Source organism: Prionailurus viverrinus, chromosome C2, assembly GCF_022837055.1.
Source record: "Prionailurus viverrinus isolate Anna chromosome C2, UM_Priviv_1.0, whole genome shotgun sequence".
In the NCBI taxonomy this organism is placed as follows: domain Eukaryota; kingdom Metazoa; phylum Chordata; class Mammalia; order Carnivora; family Felidae; genus Prionailurus; species Prionailurus viverrinus.
In genome coordinates, this window is record NC_062569.1 from 89,276,199 (window position 1) to 89,285,295 (window position 9,097).

Genomic DNA, 9,097 nt, shown 5'->3' on the forward strand with positions numbered 1-9,097 from the left:
AGCAATTCAGATTCCATGCTGGGCCCACATTCATCACGTGAGAAACCCGAACTCATTTGTGAAGGCCCCGGCTCCGCTTCATGCCTCCCTGCACCCCCTTTCCTAACTGAGGTGCTTGACTCCCCACCCTGTCCATCAGCACACTGGGTTGCTCCGAGAGGACACTTGTACCTGGTTTTCTTCCAGTGAAAGATGACCAAGAGGCTGCGCTTTGTTTCTACAAAACCGCCAAGGACTGTGTCATGATGTTCGCCTACACAGAGCTCCCCAGCGGGAGGGCCAACCTGACAGTCCTCAGGGAGCCAGGTGGGTGAGGGCCGGCTCTGCTCCCCCTGGGAGCTTGGCTTCTGATACCTTTCCCTGCTCTAGGCTTGTCGCCCTTCCGTCCTCACTGGCTTTCCAAACTCCAGAGAGACAAGGGTCACAATTCCTTATAAAGACCGGGATCTAAGGCCACCCCTACCCAGTTCCTGGAGTTTGGAAGAAAGATGATGTACACCTGGGGACCCACTGCCGGGCAGAGCTCTGGAGGTCATGGCGTGGAGGCATGGGAGTTATAGTGTCTCATCTTGGAGGAGATGGAGCACAGGGGTAGAAGTGGCCATAGCACACATTTCACCTGCACAGCTGACGCTGATGGCCCTGAGCAGCTACAGGCTCTGCAGGGGGTGTGCGGGGGGCGGGGGGCGGGGGGTGGCGTGGACGGTCAAGGCTGGGCAGGCCATCTGGGTACACACACACACACACAGCCCTGGAGGGGTACCTGCACTTGCCACCGTGAAGTCCAAGAAGGGCAGACGGGGCTCTGGGTTAAACTGCCACGCTCAGCTCCTGGGCCACTGAGGAGGCCAAGCCTTAGTGCAGACATTGATAATTCTGCCTCATGCTTTGGACCCTGGGACTAATGGCCTTTTGCTTTGGAGTAATTAGGGTTTCTAGTATGACCCCTTTTATGCTTCCCTGGAGGGGGACAGGGGCGAGGAGAAAAGGTTTTGCTCCCTTCAATTTACAGCCTTGCAAACTGTTTTTCCAAATTGAGCCAGACCACATAATACGCCTTCTCTGGGCCAGCGGCAGAGGAAGTGCTGTGGTACCAGCCCAAGATGCATGCCTGTAAGAATGAGGCTTTGTTTCCAAGCGCTGTCTTTGTGGTTCTTTGAAAATAAGCACATTCGCTCCAAAGGGTCACACTCTGGGGTTACAAACGTTGGCTGGCCTCCAGCCCAGCCCTTGTGGATACGGCTTCATGAAACCTCCTGCCTGCCCAGTCTGCCTCTGAAACCATTTACATGGAGGCTGAGACACATCCAGTCTGGAGAGCGGAGAATGGGCCAGGCTGGCACACGTACACTCATGTAAGGGGAGGTGCTGCTGAGCACACAGTGCACCATGGCGTCTGGGAGAAAGGGGTGCGGCCACCAAGGGTCTCTTCTACATGTGGCCTTGGAACAGTCACCATCCCTCTTTGACTCTTCCCCTTTGTGTGCATTGAAGAAAACTTCCAGCACCCCCAGGTCTCCCAAAAACAGCATGGGGATCTAAGAGAGAAGAGAGGGAAGGTGTTTGGTAGAAGGTGGAAGGAAGAGAGGTGCACCTGTCGTTCCAGATAGGCCTGACATTGTGGGGGAGGGGGTAGGGATGCTATCCTAGTGGCTTTGCTCATGGTTTCTCCTGGTCCCCTCCAGAGTGTGGAACTGCCTCCAACGCCACGACCATCCTCCTGGCCGTGGTTGGCAGTATCCTCCTGATTGGGATTGCGCTCCTGGCCATCTGGAAGCTGCTCGTCACCATCCATGACCGGAGAGAGTTTGCCAAGTTCCAGAGTGAGAGGTCCAGGGCCCGCTATGAAATGGTAAGCCAGTGGGGAGCCAGAAGTAAGAAAAAAAGCCAAGCTTAGAGATCTGGTTGAGGTCAGACAAGCTTTAAGGCCCACTAACATCTTTGGCATTGAAATCAAAGAGAGGTGGTGTGCACCCCATTCTAGAAGGTGAGAATGCATGGTCCAGAAGCACAGGGGGCTCTGTGTAGAGCCTCACACCAGACCTAGCTCAGGACTCTTCTAGGGAAGAGGCGCTTGGTGCAGCCTCAGAGAAAGAGTCTGGACAGTCCTAGAGCGACTGCAGACTCAGTAAATGAACTCAAGTTGTTAGAGTCTATGATAGCATCCATTTGTGCGAGTCTTGTCTCCCCAAGCAAATTGCATGCTCCTGAAGGACTGAGCAGCACAGGGAGCAGCACCCCTGAATCCCCACTTAGTTTCTGTTAAAGTTGGAAGGAACCTCACAGACCATCTGGCCAAGCCCGTCTGAGAGAGAAAGAGGGAATCTTAGAGACAGGGAGGGTCCTTCCCAGGGCATGACAGGTGGAGGCAGGGATGGTCCTGCAGGACGGGGTTGCCACTGCTGGCATGCTCCGCCTTCCGGGGTGACTGACTGAGGAAGGGCCTCTGACCCCGAGAGTGTGTGTTCAAATGAATGGACGCACACGTGTCCTCTTGCCTTCTGTGTTCTGCAGGCTTCCAACCCTCTGTACAGAAAGCCCATCTCCACACACACTGTGGATTTCACCTTTAACAAGTTCAACAAACCCTACAATGGCACAGTGGACTGACAGCTCCTCCGAGGAGGGCCAGAGGGGGCTGACGATAAGTCGGAGACTGATACGCCCTGGACAGCTGCTGGGTCACAGCTCCCTAGAGGGACAAGCAAAGACACCTTCCTGTGAGCCTGGGCCAGGAGCCCATTGCCTGCACGGGAAGGCAGCCAGAGTTCCACCTGGCTTCTGGGCCACAGCCACACCAGGCCGCCACCCCTCCAAGCCCAGGAAAGGCCTGGGACTTTGACACTCTCAGCTTTCCACACCACATCCGGCTTGCTGACTCGGGTGAGCTGCTGGGGGTCTAGGTTGTCTCTCCCTTCCAGGAAGGCTGAGCCTCCAGCCTGGCCAGAGGAGAAGGATCTTGGGAGTATCAGAGTGTGCAAAACCAACACGCGCTCTGGCTTTTGTCATGTTGATCATTTTTATACAAAATAAAAAGATCATGCATTTATGGTATAGCTCTGATTACTGCGAATTATCTGCCTGATGTCTGTCCTTGCACAGGGGTGTTGGTGATGGGATTATTGAGATGCCTGCCGAAGGCACACAGTTGCAGATGTCAGTTTTCCAATTCTGTCTGTGTTTGTTTAGTACTTTTGTAATGAAAGGGGAAAAGATTGGGATTGAAAGTAAAGATTAAACAAGACTTTGTGTTTGCCTGACACTCTCTGTCACGCGCGTATTCCTATCCTGACGTGATTTTAAGTGGTGCCCCGGTGGGGGGTTGAAAAGGCTGTGTACTTCCTTGGGGGACCCAACAAGAGCCAATTCCCTATTCCAGACCAGGGCTCTTCAAACAGGGCCTCATGGGATGCCCGAGGGAGACCTAAGCCTATGCCTTTGAACCCTCCCAATTTTGGTTAAAAGGAAGACTTCCAAGCTAGAAATTGTGAAAACCACACTGGCCTGCCTCCCCTGTTTCAAGGTTCTGAGGCTGGAAATGGATTGTGCACGTAAAGAAAGGTCAAGATGTGATTTCCACAAATAGTCACTCTCTACACCTTATTAAGAACAGGAAGCATCTGGGTGGCTCAGTAGGTTGGGCGTCTGACTTCGGCTCAGGTCATGATCTCGCGGTGCGTGGGTTCAAGCCCTGCGTCGGGATCTGTGCTGACAGCTCGGAGCCTGGAGCCTGCTTGGATTTTGTGTCTCCCTCTCTCTCTGCCCCTCTCCTGCTCACGCTCTCTCTCAAAAATGAATAAATGTTAAAAGAAAAAAAAAGAACAGTGCCTTCCCCGCTCAATTCCTATGTCCCAACCAGGCCTAAAGCACAAAACCCATTTCAGCTTTTTTTTTTTTCCCTGTAGACCCCTGAAGTTCCCTTAGGTTCCCATATCTGAGATAGAAGGGACCTGACAAATTATCTGATCCTATCCCCTATTTATGTAAGAGGAAGCTGTGAGAGAGGGGCAGTTGCTTGCCCAGACACGTGTCAGGAGGTCAGCTGATGACAGCCAGAGTGTTGGCCTCCTAATACCTGCTCTTTCTTGTAGGATGTCTTTCACTGACCAGTTTTTTTGCTCTTGGCATCACTTCAGGGCTATTAGGCTTTCATTCCAAATTCATCTGTTTTCAGCCTTGGACCAAATTCCCCTTCCTTCATTTTAAAAAAATGTTTATTATTTGTTTTTGAGAGAGAGAGTGCACATGCGTGCGAGCTAGGGAGGGGCAGAGAGAGAGAGGGGGACAGAGGATCGGAAGGGGGGTCTGCTCTGACAGCGGCCAGCCGGATGTGGGGCTCGAACTCATCAACTGTGAGATCATGACCTGAGCTGAAGTTGGACACTCAATCGACTGAGTCACCAGGGCGCCCTGTACCATTCTTTCATTTTGGCAAACACTAAGACAAGTGTCTGTCAGTAAATAGGGCCTATCACCTGGGGAAAATATGGACGGATTCTGAGTTTCCTTTGTTTTGTGTAGTTAGGATGAAACAGAGGCCTCGTGACTTGGTGAAGCTGCCTTAAAACCTTTTTGTAGTAAGTCCAAGTGTAAATAAATACATAAAATAGATACATAAAATGATGACTTTGAGATTCTAAATTGAGAAAAATATGATTTTGGAAGAAATCGGGTTTCTCTTCTGTTCAATTGTGGTTTCCTGGCGACAATCATCAACTTGTTGAAAGTCTTATTTTCTATCAGGCAGTTCTGTAAGGGCACTCAGTTCCTGAGTCACACACTCTAAAGGATTACTTGCTCCTGGCGTCCACCTGACAGAGAAGTTAGGTCTATTTCATCTGTGACACCCACCGCTCATGTGGGAGCCAGCTGCTCACAGCGCCCTGCTGCCCCCTGCTGGAAGCTCCTGGGACTAGCTAATTTGGACACCTGACTACTGACATTCTGACCCACTCCGTGATTCTTTTTTTTTGTAATGTTTATTTATTTTTGAGAGAGAGCATGAGCAGCGGAGGGGCAGAGAGAGAGCAAGACACAGAATCAGAAGCAGGCTCCAGGTTCTGAGCTTGCAGCACAAAGCCTGATGTGGGGCTTGAACCCACAAACTGTGAGAACATGACCTGAGCCAAAGTTGGAGGCTCTACTGACTGGGCCACCCAGGCGCCCCCCCCAATTTGTGATTCTTATTCCTTTCCTTAGGCGGTGTGTCCATGCTGGTACCCTGCCCCGCCCCCACACATAGGCGTCACCACCAGCACTCCTCGATTAATAGAAATAATGGAGCAGGAGCTGGGGGTGGGCAGATGGTCGCTGCCCTTTTGCCATTGCTGTGAAAGCACACAGATGGGAGTTCTCATGATTGCAGAGGGGCCTGCAAAGAGCACCTGGCAGTCTCTGGAAAAGCTTCTCCTGGTATCTGGTTGGAAAGATGGTCAGGGATGCACTTGTTGGAAAGGAGGGATGGGGGCTATTTGCCTTTGTAATTAATCTATACTGACTTAATATAGGTTTTCAAACGGTGCTTATCTTTATTGACTGATTTTAAACAACTTTTTATAATCGCAAAAGTAATGCATGGAAAAGATGGAAAAATATAAAGATATCATAGAGAATCTTTTATAATTATACCAAGCAGGGGTAACTACTCCAGCTTTTTGTGTATGACTTCAGTCTTTTTCTGTGTGTGTGTGTGTGTGTGTGTGTGTAAAATTTTCACCAAATTAGGATTCAACTATTGCCCTCTTTAATGTTTGTTTATTTATTTTGGGGAGAGAGAGAGGATCTGAAGAAGTTCTGTGCTGACAGCAGAGAGCCTGATGCTGGTCTCAAACCCATGAACTATAAGATCATGCCCTGAGCTGTAGCTGGACACTTAACCGACTGAGCCACCCAGGTGCCCCAACTATTGCCCTCTTTAAAAGAACCAGGGATCCTCATTCCACTTGTTTGACTAGTTCTTAAAGTAACTAACAGCCACCTCTTTGGGGGAAGAGAGATGTTTTTTTTTTTTTAATTTGTTTAATTAGGACCAAAGCTTGAGGTTCATTATTAAACTGTTGGGCTGGGTTACAGGTAACAACAAACAGATGGGGAAATGGGAAGGGGGAAGGGGTGTTTTATCTCTGCTCCAGTATCACCTTTTAACTGGCTGGCTCCTCCCTCTCTTGAGAGGGCTTCCAGTGTGTTGGCTCCTGCCTGCTTCGGAGAAGGGCCATCCTGGGGCACTAGGCCGCTGGTGGGTGCTTTGTGACTGGCTGAGAGGGGCAGTGGTGAAGAGGAGGAAGCTGGCAGTGCTCAGATGAAACTCAGGAGGAGGTAAGTGTTGGACCTGTGTCTGAGGCACCAAGGAATGCTGGGTGGTGCGTGTTGGGCCAGCACTGAAAATGCAGACCGGGAGCAAGGGCTGAGCAGTTTCTCTGCTTAGGCTTGTCTCATAGCTGCACTCCAACAGCTATGGCTTTTAGCATGGCTGGGAATGAGACCTTCTGGTCCCTCTCATTCGGGGCAGTGGGCTGAGGCCTTTGGTTTCTCCCACCTGGCTTCTGTCCTCCTCCCCCCCCCCCCACCCCTCCCCCGCTCAGGGCTCCCGACGTCTTAGGACCTGGCTCCATTCAGGCCTTAGCCCCTCCAGGGAGGATGGGAAGTGGAGGGGGAGGAGAGATGGGGAGAGATGGTGGTGTTGGCAGGGAGAGCCATGTCTGTAGAGCCCCCCCCCCCCCCTTCTCAGCTCCCAAGGCCCCTCCTGGTGAGGTCACGTTTGTGGGAAGAACTCTTGGATGGTCACCGCCCATCAGCCTGTCTGACAGCAGCCTCTGAGATGGTTGGGTGATGTGTCCCAGTGAGAAGGTCTTCATATCCAATTTATTTCTCTTAAGAGTTCCATGCCAGGAAGTTCTGATGCTTCATTTTGTCATATGATGGGACCTGGTCTGTCTGGATATCTTGATTGTCGGGAAGCTGGAAACTAAATGCAACAAAATATAACCTGCCTCTGGTCCTTATTGAGATCCTTGACCTCTTCCCTGAACTGTCTTCTCTGCTGCCCCCTCCTCACACCTTTCCTCCCTCCACACACACTTTTGGATCCTTCTGACCATGTCCTTCTGTGTCATTTCTTCATCTGAAGAGCCTCACACCTTGGTGCATAAAGGCAAGATCTAACCTGTAAGTAACCATAAGCCCTAACTTTCTAGGATAGGAGGATACTTTACTTTTTTGTTCTGGTGACTACTACTGACCCCTTGTCAGAATAATGCATATAAAATATATAAATAGGTAACATATAAAAAAGTCTGGACCTACTTCTCAGGGCAACTGGTTACCATTTACCATCTTCGTTTGACCCCAGAAACACCCTGGAAGGCTCACCAGTTAAAACTTGGTTGGTCTTAACCTGCTTCAAATAGCAAACCCCTGAGACTAACAGCAGCCTCTCCTCATTTGACACTCACAATAGGCCCACATGGTGTTCAGGGAAGGCATTTCCTCATTTTACAAAAGAGGAAATTGAGGTCAGTCACCTCTGGGGCGAGTGTTAGACCCCAGCTCAGGGACCCCTTCTCTGGTTTGATGATTTTCCATCCATACTGCACCTTCTGGAAAATGTGTGACTGGCTTCTTATCCTAGAGCTCACATATAAGTGAAATCACATGGTATTTGTCTTTTTTTACTTATTTCACTTAGCACGATACCCTCTAGATCCATCCATGTCACAAATGGCAAGATCTCATTCTTTTTAATGGCTGAGTAATATCCCACTGTATATATGTGTGTGTGTGTGTGTGTGTGTGTGTGTGTGCGCGCGCGCGCACACACCATATCTTCTTTATCCATTCATCTATCAATGGATTCTTGGGCTGCTTCCATAACATGGCTATTGTAAATGCTGCAGCAAACATAGAGATGCATATATATTTTTAAATTAATGTTGTCATTTTCTTTAGATAGATTTCCAGAAGTGGAATTACTGGATTATATGATATTTCCTTTTTTTCTTTTTTCTTTTTCTTTCTTTTTTTTTTTTTTTTTTGAGGGATCACCATTCAGTTTTCCATAGTGGCTGCACTAGTTTGCATTCCCACCAACAGTGCACAAGGTTTCACTTTTCTCCCCATTCTCACCAACACTTGTTATTTCTCATCTTTTTGATACTAGCCACTCTTACAGGTATGAGGTGACACCTCATTGTGGTTTTTATTTGCATTTCCCTGATGTTTAGTGATGTTGAGCATCTTTTCATGTGTCTGTTAGCTATCTCTGTGTCTTCTTTGGAAAAATGTCTATTCAGGGCTTCTGTCCATTTTTTAATCAAGTGTTTTTTTCTTGGTATTTAGTCATATGAGTTCTTAATATATTTTGTATATTAACCCCTTATCAGATATATCATTTGCAAATACTTTCTCTTATTCAGTAGGTTGCCTTTTCATTTTGTTGGTGGTTTCCTTTGCCATGCAAAATCTTTTTATTTTATTTATCTTATTTATTTGGTGTATATTGGGTATTATAGTCCCAATAGTTCATATTTGCATTTCTTTCCCTTGCCAGAGGAGACATCCATAAATAGGTTGCTAAAGGCAGTGTCCAAGAGATTACTGCCTATGTTTTCTTTTAGAAGTTGTATGGTTTCAGGTGTCATGTTTGGGTTTTTGAGTTCATTTTGGGGTATGGTGGAAGAATGTGGTCCAGTTTCATTCGTTTGCATGGAGCTGTTTTCCCAACACCACCTATTGAAAAGACTCTTTTCCCCATCATATACTCTTGCCTCCTTTGTTGTAGATTGATAATATAGGTGTGGGTTTATTTCTGGGCTCTCTATCCTCACATATCCATTGATCTATGTGTCTGCATTTGTGGCAGAACCCTACCATTTTGATTACTACAGTGCTGTAGTATGTCTTGAAATCTGAGATTGTGATACCTCCAACTTTGTCCTTTTTCAAGATTGCTTTGGCTATTCAGGGTCTTTGGTTTCACACAAATTTTAGGATTTCAATAAAATTTGGTATTTTGATAGAGATTGCTTTGGGTGGTCATGAACATTATAATGATATTGTCCCAAACCATGAGCATATAATAGCTTTTCATTGGTTTGTGTCA

The 9,097-nt window shown here is 48.2% G+C and overlaps 1 protein-coding gene across 1 annotated transcript in view; it reads left to right on the forward strand.

Annotated features, from left to right (window-relative positions):
• Window positions 1-3,244, forward strand: part of ITGB5 (integrin subunit beta 5) — a 124,171-nt gene extending 120,927 nt beyond the window's left edge. Inside the window, exons 13-15 of the mRNA XM_047875115.1 lie at window positions 187-306; window positions 1,686-1,852; window positions 2,515-3,244. Of these exons, the coding sequence (XP_047731071.1) occupies window positions 187-306; window positions 1,686-1,852; window positions 2,515-2,610 (383 nt within the window). The 3' untranslated portion in view covers window positions 2,611-3,244. The remainder of the gene's footprint in view (window positions 1-186; window positions 307-1,685; window positions 1,853-2,514) is intronic.
• The last annotated feature ends 5,853 nt before the right edge of the window (window positions 3,245-9,097 follow it).